This window comes from Aythya marila, assembly GCF_965140915.1.
Source record: "Aythya marila genome assembly, chromosome: 15".
NCBI lineage: Eukaryota > Metazoa > Chordata > Aves > Anseriformes > Anatidae > Aythya > Aythya marila.
The window spans coordinates 6,030,824-6,050,016 of record NC_139056.1 but is presented as its reverse complement, the minus strand read 5'-3'; the positions used below and the strand labels follow the sequence as shown (position 1 = coordinate 6,050,016).

The window sequence follows — 19,193 nt, the reverse complement described above, 5'->3', positions numbered from 1 at the left end:
GGACCCACGGAGTGACCAAACAGCCCGAGGCGGATGGGACCCACCAGGATCCTCGCGTCCATCTCCCGGCTCCACACAGGGCAACCCGAGTTACACCTTGAGAGCGTTGCCCAAACACTGCTCTGGTGCTGGTAGAAGAATGGCTCTGGGAGAACGGGACTTTATTCCTCCCCTCCTGCTCGTTTTCAAGATACAACTTGAATTTACCAGTGGAACAATGAAGGTTTCCTGGTGCAGCCCAGCGAGGGGAAGAGCTGCTGTGCGTGGCAGCAGCCTCCTCCATGGGTCTTCCCAAAGCTTCAGCCCTGGCTTAGCGACATTCAGCACCCAGCTCCCCTGAGCTCTGCCCACGCAGGGCTCCCCGGTGCTGTTGTTTGGGGGGAATTTTTGTTTGAAATCGCTCAGTGGAGATGCAGCAGCCAGGAGAGCAGCCGTGGCCGGGGCCTCACGTGGGCTGGGGTGGTTACCAGCGCTGTGGGTTTCTCGGTAGAGCCGCACTTCGATTTGCCTACACGGCAGCCCGACAGCTCTGCCGCGACAGGAAGGAAGATCGAGCAAGACCCACAGCACAGGAAGGGGCAAGGAGCGAGACAGAGCAAAAGCAGCTCGGCTGGCACGGCACGGCGGGCGGGGGGCACCACCACCACCCCTGGGGTGCTGCCCCAGCTCCTCTGTGGGGGCCCACAGCCCCCAGCTCCTCCTCGGGTCCCGGAGGGGCAGGGGCTCAGCTTCCATTTTCTGACTCAAGCTCGAGCATCCGGGTGGCAAGAGAGTGAAGTTTTGGGGAAACGTCTGAGCAGGGCCATGCAGGGGCACAGAGGATGCTCCCACCAGGACTAGGGGCATCCTCCCTCCCGCCCTGCTCGCAGGGGGATGTGGAGAAGGCGGCACGAGGCAGAGGTAAGGTGCTGGTGGGGCTGGTTGGAGCTTGGCTGCTGTCACCTAGGTGGCGTGTGGGATGTCAGGGTGCTGCTTGGGTGCTGCTTGGTCGCCCAGCGTGGGGATGAGCTGCTGCACACCTCGCTGCGGCAGCCACACGCGGCGGCACCGGCTTCGCTGCTGTGAGATGTCTTGGCTCTCCTGGTCCGGGCTCCTCACAGCTCAGCCAGAGGGGGAGAGGCTCAGGAGCAATCCTGTGCAACGGGGACATGCGTGGCTCCTCGCAGGGATGTGGCCCTCATCACGAATTCTGTCCCCTTGCCTGCTGCTGGCTGCACACACGGGCCCGGTGCAGCCTGCCCACCTCACACACCGCCAGGTTTTGCCCCCAGGTTCGTGCCATTTTGGTGACTTCAGTCCTCTTCAAAAACAGCCAGAGAAATGTAGCATAAATAGAACATGCTATTTATGTGGTGTAAACAGGAAAGGATGAGATTAGCATCCATCAGTGCATCATGCTGCCCACTAGCCCAGTGCATCAAAGAGCGAGCGGTGGTCCTGGGGCTGGGATGAAACCAGATGGGATGAAACCAGATGGGCCTTGAAAGCTTCTCTGCTGGGCTACACCCACACGTCCTTCTCCAGGACATGGGACCATTGAGCCCTCCCTGGGCCCAGCCACAGAAACAGTGAGGCCGAAGGCTCAGTGGCTGCTCCTGGTACCTCCTTGGGCTCTTTCTGCTTGTGGGGATCCCAAACACGATGCCTGAACTGCAGGTGCCAGGGCAGGCCAAGGAGGCAGGGGCTGTGTGCCCATGCCCAGCATCCTGTAGCGTGACACTGCGTGCTGGGCACTGCGAGCGGTGCGTGAGGCTTAATCCTGCTCTTATTTAAGTACCAAAGAGCATCAGGGATGCTATGAACCCTGGGGACAGGGGATTGGTGGGAGAGGGCAGCCAGATCAGGGGCTGGGTGCTGTCACGCCTGCGGTTTGAGCGCTGTGTGGAGGGCAATCCAAGGCCAGGCACGTAATTTGGGGCAGTCTGAGAGCGCAGCACGGAGGACGTTGGGTGTTGGGTAAAAGTTTCTTGAGAACTTGCAGCTGGTTTTGGGGGTTCACAACCGCAGCTCTGGGCAGGCGCCGTGTGACCGAAGCCCTGGGGGACCTGGCAGGTCTCCAAGGCTCGGCGGCGGGGCAGCACCGCGGCAGCTCAGCGCCCTCAGCTCTGCCTCCCGCTGGGGCCGAGGCTGGCCTCGCTACGGGGCAGGCTCCTGCTCAGTGTTTGTGCTGAAATCCTGAGAACGGAGATCCCCGGGGCGAGAGAGGCTGAAACTGCTCACGGGGAGAGGATCTGCGTTTCCGTGAGCTGCAGACACATACGTGCTGAAGTTTGTCCCGGGGGCATGGTCGGCTCAGTAAGTGCTTCATTTGTCATTTTGAGGCTTCCAAGGTGTAGCAGCACCCTGCAGGAAAACTTCTCTCTGAAATGACCTTCATTTTTGTCAGGTTGGAGGTACCTGTAGATCAATCCTTGCTTTTTGCTGATGAGATCTGGTGTTCGGGCTCCTAGCACGCAGCCCGCGGGCACTCCCCGGCTCCTCACCTCCACTGCTTGCTGTTTAACTCCAAGCTGGGTCTGGGCCCTGCTTTTCTGGTTGAGGTTTTGGAGGAAAAAACAAACCTGGTAGGGGTTAGGTGTGGTGCATCTAGAAGATATTTACTGGGGAGTGAGAGCACTGCCTGCTGCGATGCTGGGACGTGCGAGGCCCGGCCAGCCTTGGCTCCTGGTGACACTTTACACTGGCCAGGCTCTACAGAGTGGTGGCTGGGGTAAAACAGCCTCTGGGGCCTGTGGTTTTGAGGTAAAAAAAACTTTTCTGGTAAAGAAGGGCTGGAGGGAGAGTGCACGCAGGAAACTCTCTGTGTGGGCACAATCATTTTTGCTAACATTACGTGCAATCGGTAAAAATAAAATTAGGTGGCATCTTAAAATGGTGTGCAAGCTTAGGTGGGTGAATTACCTGCAAATCCGTCGGTTCCGAAATTGGGTCTAACGCAGAAGATGCTTCAGGGAAATTCTTTTCTGTTCTGCCAAAAGGTGGCAGCCCGTGCTGCGCCAGGAGGATTTGCTCAAACCATCGCTGGAGGGAGAGAGGCTGGAGAGGACAGCCCAGTGCAATGGCATGCGATGTGCTGCCCCTCGGAGAGCTGCCCTCCCTCCCCGCCCCGCAGATAAGCAGCAGGGAAAAACCAAAGCACCCACTGCTGCTGGGGTGGCGCGTCAATAAGGGAGCCTTGCAGCAAGAGCACCGCCACCTCCCACATCACTTGAGCAGGGGCAATTTTCTATTTTCGGCTTCCAAACTTGTCACCAGCCTTACCTACAGCCCCGAGTCCCCGCTGCTGTGGGGACAAATCCTCCTCCAGTCCTGGGGATCCAGAGCTATCACGCTGCCTGCCCCAGCTGGAGCAAGGTGCCACCCGGGCTCATGCGTGCCAGGAAATGGTGGGAAGACAGGCTGGTTTCTCTCTGAGCAACACTGCTGCCATGGCTGGGGGACAGCGAGCACAGGAGCACCATGCTCGGTGTGGGGCTTCCCGAATTAACCAGTGAGCCCCAGCGGGATGCTTGTGAAAGGAGGAGAAAGCAGAAGCAGCACCGAGGGTTTCTGCTGGTTTGGGGGCACGGAGCTGCACTGGAATGGGCAGTTCGTTGCTCCTAGAGGCACCTGGTTAATAATACAACTATTAATTAACGTAAGAGGCTTTATAACATACCTAAATACTGCAGATCAGCCAATTTCCACAGTTTTCCAGGCAGTCTGGCGTCTGCAAGACTCCATGCCATGCCAGCCTGTCCTGTATGCAATTCCTGGGCACGGACGTGTTGTGGACATGCGCCCTCTGCTCGCAGGCGTGGTGGGATGAAGGAGGTAGGGCCAGAGCTCTGCTAAGGGACAAGGCGAGTGCTGACCGGACATCCTCAGGTGGGCGACTCTTCTGCTAGAAGACAAAAGCAAAGCTAAAACCAAAGCACTCTGCAGGACTCCGCCGTGCCCATGGGTCATCAGCAGAAGCCTCCCCATGCACTGGCACTCCGCTCACCCCAGCCAGGGGTCCCCATGTCCCCAGAGCCCCACATCTGGTGGCATCCCACTGCATGGGACCCTTCTGATGATTACCACCACCTTCTTGCAAACGAAATCCCCCATCTCCCTGCCTGGGGCTCACAGATGCCAGTTCAGCTGTGCAGCTTCCCCTTCTCTCTCTTATCACCTCGGTGCCCCCAGGGGCACCAGCAGCAAGGCAGGACAGACACAAACCACCGCTGGATCCTCCTCAGGTGGCCACACAGCGCTTGCAGCCTCCTGGCCCCTGCAGATAACATCTTCTGCCCTCCTAGAGGAAACCAGCACCCACCGGGCAGTCCTGGAGCTGCGTCCATGGGAAACTTTCGTGCCGGAAGAAGAAAAAAAAAATTGCTGCCACTGCAACATTTCTTCTGCTGCTTTCTTCTCCGTGTCAGATGTTTTTGGATGAGCTGAGCCACGGCTGCTGGCTTCCAGCAGCAGGATTACGTTTTGATGTAGCACCAAGGGATGCGATCAAATAATCTCTAGCGTTAGAGCAGGTTCTCCCCCATCAAAGGGCTTTTCCTGACCAGCCACGTTTCAGAGGAAGGGCTGACAGGGAAACATCACTGCAAGCAGCAAAATCCCCTTTCATTTCAACCACGCTACTGGTTGCGGAGCAAAGATGAGAAACCTAGAGGCTGCTGCATGCAAAGACTTAATTGAATCTTCCAGGCCAGTTAGAGACAAGATGACATCAAAGGGTGAAAATTTTGCTGTGAACTGCTCCCCGCGCTCCTTTAATTTGTGCTGATATTTTAATTGGACCTAGAGGCTGCCTGAGGGGTGAAATGCGAGGCAGCTGAGCTGCCTCCGGGCCTCTGAAACCAGAGGGTCAGAGCTGGGCAGCCGAGGAGGAGCAGAAGGACTTGGCTTTCTGTCTTGGAGGGAGAGTGGGTTCAGACCCAGCTACCTTTAAAACAGCACCAGCACCCAATCCGTGCCTCAAACCTTGGCTTGCCAGCGGGTGGACAGGGATGGGCTGTGTAGGAGAGCTGTGTCTGTCGCTGCGCACCTCTGCACACTCACCGACACACTCACTCTTCATCATGAAGGGTCTCGAGGAGAAAGCGGCCCCATGGTGTGTGCAGGGACCCCAGGACTCGGCTCCGCTCCTCCCTCCTGCACCCTGGGCACTCACCCCTCGCATCTGCTGTCGGGAAACACAAATCTCACACGGGTCTCCTGGCAGGATGAGCAGGGGAGACTGCAAAGGGGCTGTCCCGCATCCTAGCCTTGTGCCATGGACCTGACTACGGACCAGAATCTCTTCCAGGTTCCCTTGGTTGACCTGTATTGACATATTTTCTCTGGAAGACGTCAGGTTTGTTTGACCAAAGCAAGCGAGAGTTAGCTGGGGCTGCTGGGCAGGCAGCACAAAGCCCCTGTGGTGCCCACGTTGGGCTCAGGAGAGGGTTTGGGCAAGGGCAGCCCTGCCTGCAAGCCGGGTCACTTCTTGCACAGCACCTGGCTGGCACACCTCGGGGTGAGGTGGCACGGACCTACACAGCCCTGGTGCTGTGCCAGGGCACTAGGATGTGGCGTCTGCATTGCTGCTGCCCAAAGCAGCTGCCCCAGGAGGTTCTGGGGCTCCTGGCGCCATGGGCTGAGCAATTCCCACCTGGACACAGCCACAGCGATGGTTTTAGGGCTGGCGAAGAGGCATGGTGCAAAGTGCTAATATAGATGAAGCCTGGAGCATGCTCAGCGGTATTTCCCTCCTCACCTCTACTCTCTGCTTTAAAAACAATGGGGCTTAGTGACTGGATGTGCTTCTAAACAACAAACCAAAAGTAAGAGCAGTCTGGCAGCGGTCCTGCAGCAGACGAGGGGGTGGGTAGGAGCTCTGTCTGCACTACGATTCATCAGCGCTGCCACTGAAGTGGAGCACCTACAGCTCTGCAACAGGATGTGGTGTTTGCCACTGCTCAGCAAGCTGTGACGGAGGTTCTGGACGGCAGCGAGGTGGCTTGGAAACCGAAACGGGTCCTCTGTCTTTCTGCTGCTGCCCCACAACTTCCTTTACAACAAACTTGACGAGCAGCGCACAGTGCTGCTGACCCACGGGTGACAGGGCTGGCACCCCAACGCTTGCCGGGTGCCCTGCGGGTGGCACGGGGCTGTCACCACACCTCTGGGCACTTCACACAGCCACAGTGCCTGAGAAAGGCACCTGCAGAAGCGGTGCTGGTGAAGGCACCAAGCCTGCAGCACACGAGGTCCGGGCAAGCAGGCAGAGATGCTGCAGCACAATGGGCTCAGCCCCTGCCCAGCCCGCAGCAGTCTGAGCTTTTGGCTGACCCGAGCCCCAAGCTAAGACAGATGCTGCTGGATTTTAGTGTCAGAGAATCAGGCAGGGCAGGGCTGGCATCCGAGCTCTGCACGCAGCAGCCACAGCTCTGGAGTGGGCCCACGAGGGCTCGTGGCAGTGGCTGTGGATGGCCACCAGCTCAGTGCACGTCCCCCTGTGCCAGTGGTGGGGAGGGCAGTGTTACCTCCCCACCACGCCGCTCCCTCCCACGCCGCTCCTCTCGTTCCAGCAGGAAGATGGATAAGGGCTGAGCAGGGCAGCCAGAGCTCACACTGACGTGCTGTCTGCTGTGTGCCCACCCGAGGGAACACCGGGCAGTCCATGGGAAGGTGGTGGGCGCAGGCTGAGAGCCGTGCTGCTGCCAACACCGCGCTCCTCACCCCGGGATCGCCGATGCCACGGGAGGCCTCTGATGGAAGGTGAGTGGTGGCCGGAGGGAGCTGCAGGGACACTGACACTGACACGGGCAGGTCCTCGGGTCTGGCTGTGGCTGGGCTCTGCGGCAGGACAGGCAGTGGGACAAGGAAGTCCAGCACCTTGGTGGGGTTTGTGTCCAAAACTGGGGTGAGGTGGGGCACCCAGGTGTGAGCTCCAATGGTGGTTGCCAGTCTGAGGGCTTGGGGTCTGCTGTGGTGGCATGGGGGGAGCAGCTGCCTCTGAAGGCAGATGATCTTCATCAGACCCTGCTCTGTGCAGGCTTTGTTTCCATCATCTCTTGTGTTCTTGGGTTTCTTTAACTCCATTTTCTATAGCCACCACCTTCACCAAGCACCTCCTAACACACACCACAGTTTTAGGATGGCATCGCCTCCAGGAGGACTTTCCCTGGAGGTGATGCCATCCTCCAGGACTTTGTCAGGTTCCCCTGGAGGGCTCTGGTTTATGCCCTGCTCCCAGCAGGGCTGCCCTCACAGCCAGACCAAGCGCTCCACCGCCACCCTCCCCAGCACCCCTGAACCTCAAACCAGAGCCAACCCTGCCGCTCTCCTCTCCCGCAGAGGCTTGGATCAGTCGCTACCAGAAGCAGCTGGTGAGGTCCATCTCACCACAGTTCCTGGAGGAGATCATCTGCCACCTGCGGAGGCTGGACCTCCTCACGGCGGAGGAGGCCAGCCGGGCGCAGGAGGCGAGCTCCCTGCCCGAGCAGGTGAGGGCCGTGGTGGATGTCCTGGCTGGCAAGGGCAGCTATGCCTCCCAGTGCCTGCAGACCTTCATCGAGACCACCAATTCCCAGCTCTACCTCCACATCACTGTTTACGGTAGGCAGCGCACAGGGGGAGCAGGACAAGGGGCTCTGCGGCCCCGTGGCAGCGCCGCTGCTGGCTCAGGGCCTCCTCCAGCCTCAGCCAAGGAAGGACAACAACAAGGGGGTGACAGGGCTCGCGAGAGTCGCAGCAGAGAGCAGGAGCCCTGTGGGGTGCAGCAGCGATGCCGTACCTGTGCTCGGAGGGTGGTGGATCCCAGGGAGCTCACACGGTCTGACAGGACCACCTGGGGACGGATCCTCCATCGCCGCCCACCTGCAGCAATGCGGGGATGGGGCAGGGCCTCGGGGGGGGCCACGCAGCCTCTGAGATGCTTCCACAGCCTGGGAAGAGGCAGAAAGTGAGAGGACCACGTCAGCAGTGCTGGACTGCAGCCCCCAGGCTCGCACCCCAGCTGAGGCATCTCCTCTGCTCCCCAGGCAGAGGCAGCAGCCCCAAAAACACCATCTCCTTCCTCCCCTCCAGCCCCTGTTTTATCCTGCACTTCAATATAAATATTGCTGGGGTTTGGGTGCAAGCAAGGGTTCAGATCTGTGGCAGTGAGGCTGAGGCCAAGCCAGGGAGCCACGCCACAGGATCGGGCCCAGGGAAGAAAACTGGGGCCAGGCACATGCCAGAGACCCCCAGGCAAGTGCAGAGAGCTGAGGAGGGCCCGGGGACAGGCTGCAAAGGCAGTGCACAGATCAGGGTCTGGATCAACAAGGCCCACGGCAGGCACAGGCACCCTGGAGCTGTTGACAAGCGCTCCTACAGCACAGCTCAGGCAGGGATGGGAGGCTTAAATGGGCTTAAATGGGCTCCTGGCCCTGCAGATGTGGGGGGAGGCTGCAGGTGAGGCCAGTCAGGGCCCTGGCACACGCCTCATGCATAGGCTTTTGCTTTTTTTTTTTTTTTTTTTTTTTGCTTTTTTTTTTTTTTTTTTTTGCATTTGTGGTTCTCCTCCTCCCCCTCACCTCCTGTTTCATTTCTCTCTGGGCAGAGCCGATGGTGCAGAAACATCTGGAGAGCCTCCTGAGCTACTATGGGAACGGCTTGGAGACGGGTCCCCTCCAGCGCCTCATGAACCTGCTGCTGGTGGAAGGCTTGACCGACATCCAGCAGAAGGAGCACGACATCCTGCAGATCGAAACCACCAAAGGCCTCCGGAACGTGTCCAAGAGCATCCCTTTAGAGAAGCTCTTCCTGCCCCTGTCCAAGGTCAGCATCCCCCCACGGATCTCCGTGACCGTAGGGGTGGCTGGCATCGGCAAAAGCAGGCTGGTGAAGCTGTTTGTCCACAGCTGGGCAAAGGGGGAGATCAACAGGGACATCATGTTGGTGCTGCCCCTCACCTTCCGGGAGCTCAACACCTACGAGAAGCTCTCTGCAGAGCGGCTGATCCGCCTGGCCCTCCCTCACGTCACCGAGCCCAACTGCATCCCCACCGGAGCCGCCAGGACGCTGCTCATCCTCGACGGCTTGGATGAGTTCAAGACTCCCTTGGATTTTTCCAACACGGTTGTGTGCACCGACCCCAAGAAGGAGATCCAGGTGGACAACCTGATCACCAACATCATACGTGGCAACCTGTTACAGGAGGCTTCTGTCTGGGTCACCTCCCGGCCGACAGCAGCCAGCCAAATCCCCGGCGGGCTGGTTGACCGGATGACAGAAATCCGAGGTTTCGGAGCAGCTGAGATGAAAGAATTTTTGGACCAGATGTTCCTGGACAACAGAGACTTGTCCAGCCAAGTGCTGCATCATATCAAGGCTAACAGATCCTTACACATCATGTGCACCGTTCCTGGCTTTTGCTGGATTTCTGGCTCTTCGATTGGTTATTACCTAAAAACCAGCACCGATCAGTCCCAAGAAATGACAGCTGTTCCTAAGACCCTCTCAGAAATCTATTCCTATTACTTTAAAATGGCTTTGAGCAGCGACTGGCCGGAAAAGCAGCGAGAAACACTCAGGATTGAGCAAGCTGTGAACAACAGCAAGAAAATCCTGGGCAGCCTGGGCAGGCTGGCCTTCTACGGGCTGCTCAAAAGGAAGTACGTGTTTTACGAGCAGGACATGAAGACGTATGGCATAGACCTCTCCTTGCTGCAGAGCAGCTTGTGCAGCAGACTCTTACTCAAGGAGGAGATGCAGTCCTCCACAGCCTATTATTTTTCCCACCTAACCATACAGGAGTTCTTAGCAGCTATTTATTATTACACCGCTGCGAAGCGGGCAATATTCGACCTCTTCACGGAGAACGGGATGTCCTGGCCCAAGCTGGGTTTCCTCAACCACTTCAAGAGCGCCGTCCAGAGGTCTCTGCAGGCCGAGGACGGGCAGCTCGATATCTTCGTGCGCTTCCTCTCGGGGCTGCTCTCCCCCCAGGTGAACAAGCTGCTCTCCGGGTGGCTCCTGGCGAAGGACGAGCACAACAGCTTCAGGAGCCAAGCGATCAGCTTCCTCCAGGGCTGCCTGAACACGGACTACGTTATCTCCTCGCGGACAGTGAACACGGTGCACTGCCTGCAGGAGATCCAGCACATGGAGATCGCCAAGTCTGTGGAGGAGGCGATGAAGAACGAGAGCTTGGCCGGGATGCTCACGCCAGTGAACTGCTCCGTCCTGGCCTATCTCCTGCAGGTCTCCGACGTGTGCGTGGAGGAGACCAACCTCTCCAACTGCCTGACTTACAACGTCTGTAAGAGCCTGCTCCCCCAGCTCCTCTTCTGCCACAACCTCAGGTAAGGCGCAGTGGGGCTGCACTGGGATTAGCAAGCAGGGACACCAGACTGCTCCCATGACTCAAAACCCCAGGGGTCTACAGGAGATGCAGGCCCACCAGTGCTGTCCCTCAGCACAAAGCTGTCCTTTCTCCTGGGAACGGCACGGGACCAGCTCTGCAGTCTCAGGGAAGCCACCTCTGCTTCTGGGCCTGAGTTTTTCTGCTCATGAAGCGCAGACGCCATGGGACAGCTGTGTTCCTATACAGCTGTGGGTAGTCTTTTCCTCACTTTTTGTCCTCCAGAGTACCTTGGCTTTTACTCTTTCCTTCTATTTCCTCCAGGCTGGACAATAACCAGTTTAAGGACAACGTGATGGAGCTGCTGGGCAGCGTGCTGAGCGTGAAGGACTGCCAGATCCAGAAGCTCAGGTAGGACCTGGCCCAGACGAGCTCTTCCTGGGGAGAACCAGAGCGAGGGGCCTCCAGGAGCGGCCGTCCCACTGCCTCCCCAGGGTGCCAGGTGACAAGGACAGCCCCACGTGGGGAGCTCCTGCACCTTACCCTTGCTCCGGGAGCCCAGGCTCCCTGGGACAAGCTGCCAGCAGCAGCCCTGTGCAGGCCATGATTCATCCAAAAGCCCGATCAGTGCCACCCCCCTCAGTTATTTTTAGCTGGGCTCCTACCTCCTTGCTGTTTTTAAACCTGGAATTTGGGCAGCAAGCTGCAGATGGCTTGTCTTGGTAACCCACCTCCCAAGGTCCTGGGTGTTTGCTGGGCACGAAGGGCTCAGCATGGGTTAGAGCAGCTGGTGCATGGAGATGTGTGGCCTCGAGAAGACAGGTCCCCTCTTTCCCATCTCCCTTCCCTTCCTTGTTTGTGGCTGCACACAGAGGCCCCTTCACTGTGAGCTCTGTGTTTCACTACATGAATTAAGTCTAGAAACTCCCCTTCCACCCCGTCCCTGCAGAGCCACACCAGAGGAGCACACCCCGAAGCATTTGCACAGCAAGGCAGGGCTGTGCCACCCACCAAACGCTCCCCATCGCTCTCCTCTGCTGCACCATCCCCAGCTGCATCCCAGCAGCGCTCGCAGCCGCACCGGGGCTGTGAGAGCCTCTTCCTTCCCCTGACAGACACCCGCTCTCTTTTTCTGGGCAGCTTGGCAGAAAATCAGATCAGCAACAAGGGTGCCAAAGCACTGGCCAGGTCACTGATGGTCAACAGGAGCCTGATGGTGCTGGAGTAAGTGCTGCCCCCTCCCAGCTCGCGCCGCGCTGTCCCTGTGCAGCCAAACCCCTCCTGGCTCCCCGATGGAGATGGGGACAGCCTTGTGCCCGACCCTGGCATCCCACAGCAGCACTCAGCTGAGCTGGGCACGTGTTGGTGAACTGCCACAGTCCCTTCTCGTGCCTTGCTAACCGTGTCCTTTCTGCTCACCTCTCCCCTGCCTCGCCCCAGCCTGCGGAGCAACTCCATCGGCCCCTCGGGAGCGAAAGCGCTGGCTGATGCACTGAAAAAAAACCAAGTCCTGCTCTCCCTGAAGTAAGTCTCAATTTCTGCAGCACCCCCAAGAGCAGACGCATGGGACGAGGCATGGGGAGTCCCTGGGCACACCCTGGTTCGGCTGTGCCGGGCAGCAAGCCTGACTGCAGGGGGCACGGAAATAATAGGGGCCCTAAATCCCCATCAGCCAGAGGGGCCCTAAATCTCCCTTGGGATGCAGGACTGCACAACAGCAAAGCAGACTGCTGCGGGCAGTGAAGCTGGGAACCCCTTAGTGCTGTATCAGGGGGTTCCTGCTCACCCTGCACTGGTGGCAGCCCTGGACGGGTGTTTGATGTCTGGGGGTGCTGAGATGAAGCAGGTGCCACCCGCCCTGGTACTCGCTCACAGCTTGCTCCTCTCCTTGCAGCCTGCAGCACAACGTGATCAATGAGGACGGTGCCACCTTCCTGGCCGAGGCCCTGCTCACTAACCACAAGCTGACGACCCTGCAGTGAGTGACTGGGACCCGGTGCCCCCCTGCTCCTCCCAGCCACCAGCAGACCCCATGTGGGCTCCGCCTCAGCTCCATCCCGGTGTCTGGCTGGCCACGGGGGCCAAGCAGCAGAGCCGGGGCTTTCCCATTGTGCTGCTTATCCTAGTTTACCATCCCCACACCACCCCTGTCAGCAAAGACCTTCCAGACCTCTAGAGGTTGTCACAACCCAAGTTCTTTCCCAGTCTGACACGTTCTCAGGGTGGAAGAGCACTGCCAGAGCTCAGAGTAACCTACAGGGGAGGAAGGGGGTGCAGGTGCTGCCAGCAGAGAGGTGCCTGGGCCTGGCTGATAATCAGGGTGACTTCCTCTCCTTTGCAGCCTGCAGAAAAACTCCATCGGAGCCCAGGGCGCGAGGAAAATTGCAGAAGCACTGAAGAGGAACTGCAGCCTCAAGGAACTCATGTGAGAGCCGACAGGGGCAGCACAGGGCCGAGGGATGGCAGTGCCAATGCCATGTGTCCCTGGGAGCTGAGGGCAGGGCTCTGGGCTGTGCTACGCAGTCAGGACAGGCTTTGTCCAAGGGGGACGTCGTGGGTGAGGGTGGGAAGCGTGCCAGAATGGCTTTTGGATAGACCTGGTGTTGAGGTGCTCTGCTTACCTCTGAGATGCTCTGCTTACCTCTGGGGAAGCAGGGAGCCACGGAGCGAACCAAGGGGCCAGGCTGCTCTCCAGAACGGTGGGGCTCCAGGCCCTGTAGGTACATTAAAAGAGGTTTCAGCTAAAAAGCAATTTTGGTACAGCAACACGGGTGTGTGTGGGCTGGAAATTAGACCGCAGCAAATTCATGCTTGTGGTCGGACCCCAAGGGTGTTCCCGTGACCCAAAGGTACACCAGGGGACATGGGGACCCTGTGGTGGCACTCCTGCTGGGTCAGGTGAATCCTTGGCAGCAGGTCTAAGCATGGCATGGCCACAGCAAGGGGAGGCCAGCAAAGCTGCTCAGGTCCCGCTGGAGGGCAGGGGGCTGTGGGCCCCACGTTGCCAGCAGGGGCTCTGGCTGTGACACGGCTGCTGGTAACGCTCCCTCTGCCTCCTGTCTTAGGCTCTCCAGCAACTCCGTTGGAGACAACGGCTCGGTCGCCTTGGCTGAAGCTCTGAAGGTCAACCACAGCCTGCAAAGCCTCGAGTAAGTCCCCGACATGCGGCAGCCCCTGGCTGCTTCCCCCCCTGCTGCCACAAAGCCCCTTGCTGGGCGCCCTCTGCTTCTTCCACCTTTGCTCCTTTGGCCTCGGCTCCCCTTGGTGACCTCTTCCTTGGCGTAACAGACACTTTTAACCCCCAACACAACCCCGCAGCCCACCCAGCAGTGCCAAGAGCTGCCCATCCTAACACCCCCCTCTTTGTGTCAGTCTCCAGAGCAATTCCATCAGCAGCGCCGGGGTCGCAGCTCTGACAGTGGCTCTCTGCTCCAACAAGGGACTCGTCAACCTCAAGTAAGTGGCACTCGTGACAGCAGCTCCGTTCCATCTAATGCCACCCCACAGAAATCACAGGAGCTCTGTCTGAACCCCAGGAAGCGCTGCTTTACAGGTGACGGAGCCCTGGCACAGGTTGCCCAGAGGGGCTGTGGAGTCTCCTCCTTGGAGATCTCCAAAAGCCACCCGGACATGGGCATGGGCAGCCTGCTGGAGCGGGGGGTGGAGGAGATAGGCCCAGGGATCCCCTCCAACCTCGGCCACGCTGTGATCCGTGATCCCTATTTTCACTGGGGTGGTCTGTGCACAGCCCCACACCACCAGGACACACTTCAGGCTTCTCTTCTCCGAGGACACCTCTTGCTGAGAACAGCAGCAGCTTGTTTCGCTGCAGACAGCGATGCAGGGAGCGGAGATGCAGATGCTGGTGGAGATGCTGGTGCCACGGATGGTTACAGCCCCAGAGCAGGGGGCAGAGGGGCCGGGGGGGCAGCCGATGCCCTGCCTTGGTGCTCCCCGCCCAGCCTCTGTCTTTCCCCAGCCTCCGGGAGAACTCCATCAGCAAGGAGGGGGGCCCTGCCATCGCCCGCGCCCTGCGGACCAACAGCACCCTCAGGAGGCTGGAGTAAGTCCCACGGGGCCAGGAGGGCACCCACGCTGCTGCGTGGTGTCGCTGGAGATGTCCCAAACCACGTGTGACTCGTGTCTTCTCTGTCCTCTGCCCCTAGCTTAGCAGCCAACCTGCTGTACGACGAAGGCGGCAAGGCCATCGCCCTGGCGATGAAGGAGAACAGGGCGCTCACCTCCCTCCAGTGAGTTTCCCTCGGAGCTGGTGGGCAAGTGGCTTCCTTGAGTTGCCCTTCCACGAGATGTGGAGCTTGCCATCCTGCATGGACCCGTGGGGGCCTTGCACTGGGTGAACGGGGTCACCCCCGAGCCTCCACCGCATTGGAGGTGGTGAGCAGATGGGTGCTGAGCCCGGAGGGACCGGGGCACCCCACAGCCTGGCCTTCACCTCCCCTTTTTTTGCAGCTTGCAGTGGAACTTCATTCAGGCAAACGCGGCCACAGCGCTGGCACAAGCACTCAAGTCCAACAGCAGCCTGGCCAGCCTCGAGTAAGTGTGGATACAGGCGGGCAGGTCCTAGGCACCCCTGGGCATGGACCCCCAGGGCACTTTGGCACACCGTGTCCTTTGCTTGATGCCCGTTTCCCTGCTCCTGGGTGCTGGGGCTGAGGCAGATGCAGGATTTCCCTGTCTTAGCTTGCAGGAGAACGCCATCGGAGACGAGGGGATGGCCGCCCTGTCCGCTGCGCTGAAGGTCAACACCACCCTGGCAGATCTCCAGTGAGTGCCCGGGCTGTGGCAGGGCCCCAGCGTTGCAGCTGGTCTGATTAGCTCGCCTAATTAGCGCACCACGGCCACCTCAGGACGTGCACTGAAGGGCTCTTGTTCTCTTGCAGCCTTCAGGTGGCTTCAATCGGTGCGGCTGGGGCCCAAGCCCTAGCGGAGGCCTTGATGGTCAACAAGAGCCTGCAGATCCTGGAGTAAGTGCTCGGTGGGGCCAGCGAGTCCCCGACACGGTGACACCGCTCCCTGGGGGTTCCTGAGGCTCCGGTCTTTGGCTCATCACCTCTTGCACCCTCTACATCACGCCCTAGCAAACTTACCTGTCCCTTGGCTCGCTGATGTGGGGCTCCCTCTCCCACCTCCTCCTCTCGCCCACGGAGAGCACGGGGCCCACGGGTCACCCCGGGCTGTCCTTCCCCATGGTCTGCCTTCCTTTGCAGCTTGAGAGGAAACTCCATCGGCGTAGCAGGAGCCAAAGCGATGGCCAACGCGCTGAAGGTGAACCGGAGCCTCCGCAGGCTCAAGTAAGTACACCCTGCTCCCCGGGGTGAGGCAGGAAAAACGCCCCCAGACCTTGCTGGAGGTCGGTGCTCTGACCCTGCCGCCTCCCGCAGCCTGCAGGAGAACTCCCTGGGCATGGACGGAGCCATCTGCATCGCCACCGCTCTGAAGGGGAACCACGGCCTCACCTACGTCAAGTAAGTGGCTGCTGAACCAGACGGTAAGGCAGGGGTGGGGGAGACCTTTCCCACTGCTGGCACTGCCCATCCCCAGCTGCCCTGCAGGGGCTGGGGGCCAGGGCATCCCGATCTCCTCCCGAGTAGCAGCCAACATCCCTACACCACTCCAGACCCCACAGCTCCTCTCCGGGGATGCCTTCAGGGCAAAGGACCATCCTAAAAGTCAAATGCTCCCCAAAATACCACAAGGTGCAGCTGGATCAGCCCTTCCAGCTCCCCAGGGGTGTTCTGCAGCTGCTCACCTGGCTGCCTTGGGGCTCTCAGAGCCAGAGTCCTCTGCGACCAGGTCCTCGCACGAGGTCTGGGCTGGTGTGGCGAGGTTGCAAGCGATGCTGGAGGCTGGTGCAAAGCTGGGGAGCTTCTCTCAAAAGCACCCCGTGTCCAAGCCTGAATTCCTCTTCCTCCCCTCTCTCAGCCTGCAAGGGAACCGCATCGGGCAGTCGGGAGCCAAGATGATCTCTGACGCCATCCGGACAAACTCACCCGACTGCGTCGTGGAGGTGTGAGGGCCCCTAGCTGCAAGGAGGTGGCCTGGTGGGGCAGAGGGCGTCCCTTCGGCCGCTTGTGCCTGCACAGGGGGACGCCGGGCCCAGCGGGGGAGAGCAGGGGCAAGGAGATCCCCGAAGCTCTCAGCAGGGCCCCCAGGGGCTGGCGGCTGCTGGGACGTGGGGCTCCAGATCAGCAGTGCATGAGGGTCAACGCTTGCCAGTGTTAAGAAGCTGGGGAACACAGGGCTGGGGGCCCCTTCAGCAGAGCCCTGGGGGAGCTTGGAGGCTATGTGAATGGGTGAAATGGAAACAGGAGGGAGGAGGGGACACCCCACACGCCAGGCCCTTTTCCCGTGCACAGGGATAACTCACCTCCCACCGCCTGGGCAGCAAACCCCTCCTGTGATCTCCGTGATGCTGGGGCCGTGGTGCTGTGCCCGGAGCCTGCCCCACACCAGGCACATCCTGACCGCCCAGCAGCTCGGCTCTCTTCTCACCCTGGGTTGCTGTAGGCCAACGTCACGGTGCCCCACCCCGGCCCCGGGACATTGCTCCCAGTGCCAGCTCTTCTCCATCGAGGTCTGCTAGGGAGAGGCTGGGAGAGGCGGGTGAAACAGCCGCCCCTTCTCACCACACCAAATCCAGCCCCATCCTGCAGCTCCTGCTGCAGTCCCAGAGATGAGAGCTTTGCTGTTCCCCCGCTCAGATCAGTCGGGGGTGCTTTGGAGCAGGGCATTTCAGAGCAGGGGCTGCTCCTCGTGCAGCGGTGCGCCTTGCCGTGCCCTCAGGAGCAAGATGGTTTTGGCTGGGCGTGCCCGAAGTGTTTGGTAGTGCTGTCCTGCACCAAAGCCTCTTGGAAGAGACAGAAATCCCAAGGTGTAGGAGTAGAACCATCTAGAAAGGCCTTGGGAAATAAAGAGCCCTTGGGAGAAAGGAAGGAGGAGCGGGAGGGCGCGTGGAAGAGGACCAGCACTGCATGAGGACAGGCCACCTCCAGCACGCACATCCAGGTGCTGCTGGGAGGCCTCCTGACAAAGTTCTGCCTCTCACGGGTTTAGGCTGGACTTCTTGGGTTTCCTGCTCTTGCCATCGGTGACAAGCTGGGTGACCTTGGGACGTGTCTTCCCCCTGTCCCAGCTCTGGAGAGGGTCCTCCCCTAGCAGGTCACCTTTTGGGCAGGCAGCTGCTGAAACAGAGGTGCCTGGTGATGCCTCAGGGTGTGCAGCAGAGACACGGTGATTCCAGAAGGTGCCAGGTTTGCAGGTGACCAGAAGCCAGCCTGTGCAGCCCCCAGAGCTCCTGCCAGCCACTGCCCCTCTCCCTGACCCACCCCAGCCAGACTCCACACTCGGACACGCTGCTGCTGCTGTCCTGCTCCAAACACCTCTGGGGGCTGCTCCTGGAGGACTGCTGGGGTGAGCTGTGCGATCTGTACATACTTGGAAATAAATCAGTTCCTAGCTGGAAAAATTCCTTTGCACGGCCTTTCTCTATTGCTTGTGGATCATCGCATAGGACATTCAGCGTGCACCACTAGGGCTGCGTGCCCCTGCCCAGGCTGGAGCCCCCACACCCTGCTCTAGCACACCAGGAGGGCTCATGGCTTTTCCATAAGGCATTACAGGCTGGCTCGTGATCTCCAGCAGGATATAGTGATGCTGAGTGACGGAAGTCCTACCTCTGTCATCATTATTTCAGGGCAGACAGGGCCCTGAGGCCAGCTCTGCCCCAAGTCTGTTTGGAACCCTAAGCTAAATGTTACCTGAAGTACCAAAAGGAGACAGCAATCAATGATCCCAAGCAGGCTGACAAACCCTGGAGCTGCAGGAAATATGAGGTTAACAACAACCTGAAAGCCATTTATAGATCTGTATGCACGTACACATACCTAGCTATACGAAAACACTTCCGTGCTGGAAGTGTCAAACACCCAGAGGGTGCATTTCCCCTGGCACTGGGGGTGGCTGCTACAAGCACTGCTGCTCACGCCTGATACAAGAAGCTGTAAAGCAAACCACAGCTCCCCTAAATCCTGGCGGGCTGTGTTGGAAGGCTAGGTGGCAGTGCTGCCTGAAGAGCCTCTGGCTCTGCGCACGTGATTTAGTGCATCAGCTTTCCCCTTCAGCCTACAGTATAGGAAATAACAGAAAACTGGTCCAAACTCAGAGACTGTGCCCAGTCACACGGGAAATCTCCCTCACAGGTCAAAGGCATCTCTTTCAGCATGCAGGGAGGACCAGTGTGGATTCCCTGAATACCACAAAATAATGCTTTCCGATCAGGTCCAAAAATCTGGACATTTCAGCCCTTGGGAGAAGGAATGGGGCAAGAGAATACATTTTTTCCCTGGCTGTCACAAGACCACCTTAATGGATTTGCAGTAGGTATCTAGCACTAAGAACACCATCTTCTGTGTCTTTCTTTGAAGTGAGGTGCAAAATGCTGATTAACTTTATAATTACGGGTGCAAAGAAAGGTGCTAACTGTCAGCCAGTTCAGCTCAAGCCTATATAATTCAGTGCATTTCAGCTCGTCACAGCACCCACATATGTCCTGTTAACTACATAAAAGTTGTGGAGTGTGTACCTGTGAAGTTTGGGCTCATTCCAACAGGACATTTTAAGTTCTAAGCTCTGCTGACAGGTGTCAGAGAATCGGAAATGAAAAATCTCTTGTTTTTTCAAGTAACTCACGTGCATTCCTTCCTTCAGTGCAATAATGGAGGGGTTGGACCTGACTGTAGACTTCAGATGTAGGGAAAGCAAAGTACTTCGGTGATGTGAAGAAAAGAGAAAGGCAAGAGAACAGCCTGGGCTCTTGCCTGCCCTGATGAACACACACCAGAATGAACTCTTCTAATCAAGCACT

At 58.9% G+C, this 19,193-nt stretch overlaps 1 protein-coding gene across 4 annotated transcripts; it reads left to right on the top strand.

The window, feature by feature from the left end:
- Positions 1-550: 550 nt before the first annotated feature.
- Positions 551-17,768, top strand: NLRC3 (NLR family CARD domain containing 3). 4 transcript variants are annotated; one of them, XM_082772796.1, is made up of 19 exons: positions 551-900; positions 6,555-6,741; positions 7,321-7,581; positions 8,567-10,310; positions 10,634-10,720; positions 11,450-11,533; positions 11,750-11,833; positions 12,204-12,287; positions 12,651-12,734; positions 13,375-13,458; positions 13,682-13,765; positions 14,289-14,372; positions 14,476-14,559; positions 14,780-14,863; positions 15,011-15,094; positions 15,211-15,294; positions 15,538-15,621; positions 15,712-15,795; positions 16,253-17,768. In XM_082772796.1, the coding sequence occupies exons 2-19, from the start codon at positions 6,735-6,737 to the stop codon at positions 16,341-16,343; spliced, it is 3,282 nt and encodes a 1,093-aa protein (XP_082628922.1). In that variant the 5' UTR covers positions 551-900; positions 6,555-6,734; the 3' UTR covers positions 16,344-17,768. The 4 variants fall into 4 exon arrangements, with proteins under 4 accessions (XP_082628922.1, XP_082628921.1, XP_082628923.1 ...); XM_082772795.1 differs by having other exon boundaries at positions 6,552-6,741; XM_082772797.1 differs by lacking the exons at positions 6,555-6,741; positions 7,321-7,581.
- The last annotated feature ends 1,425 nt before the right edge of the window (positions 17,769-19,193 follow it).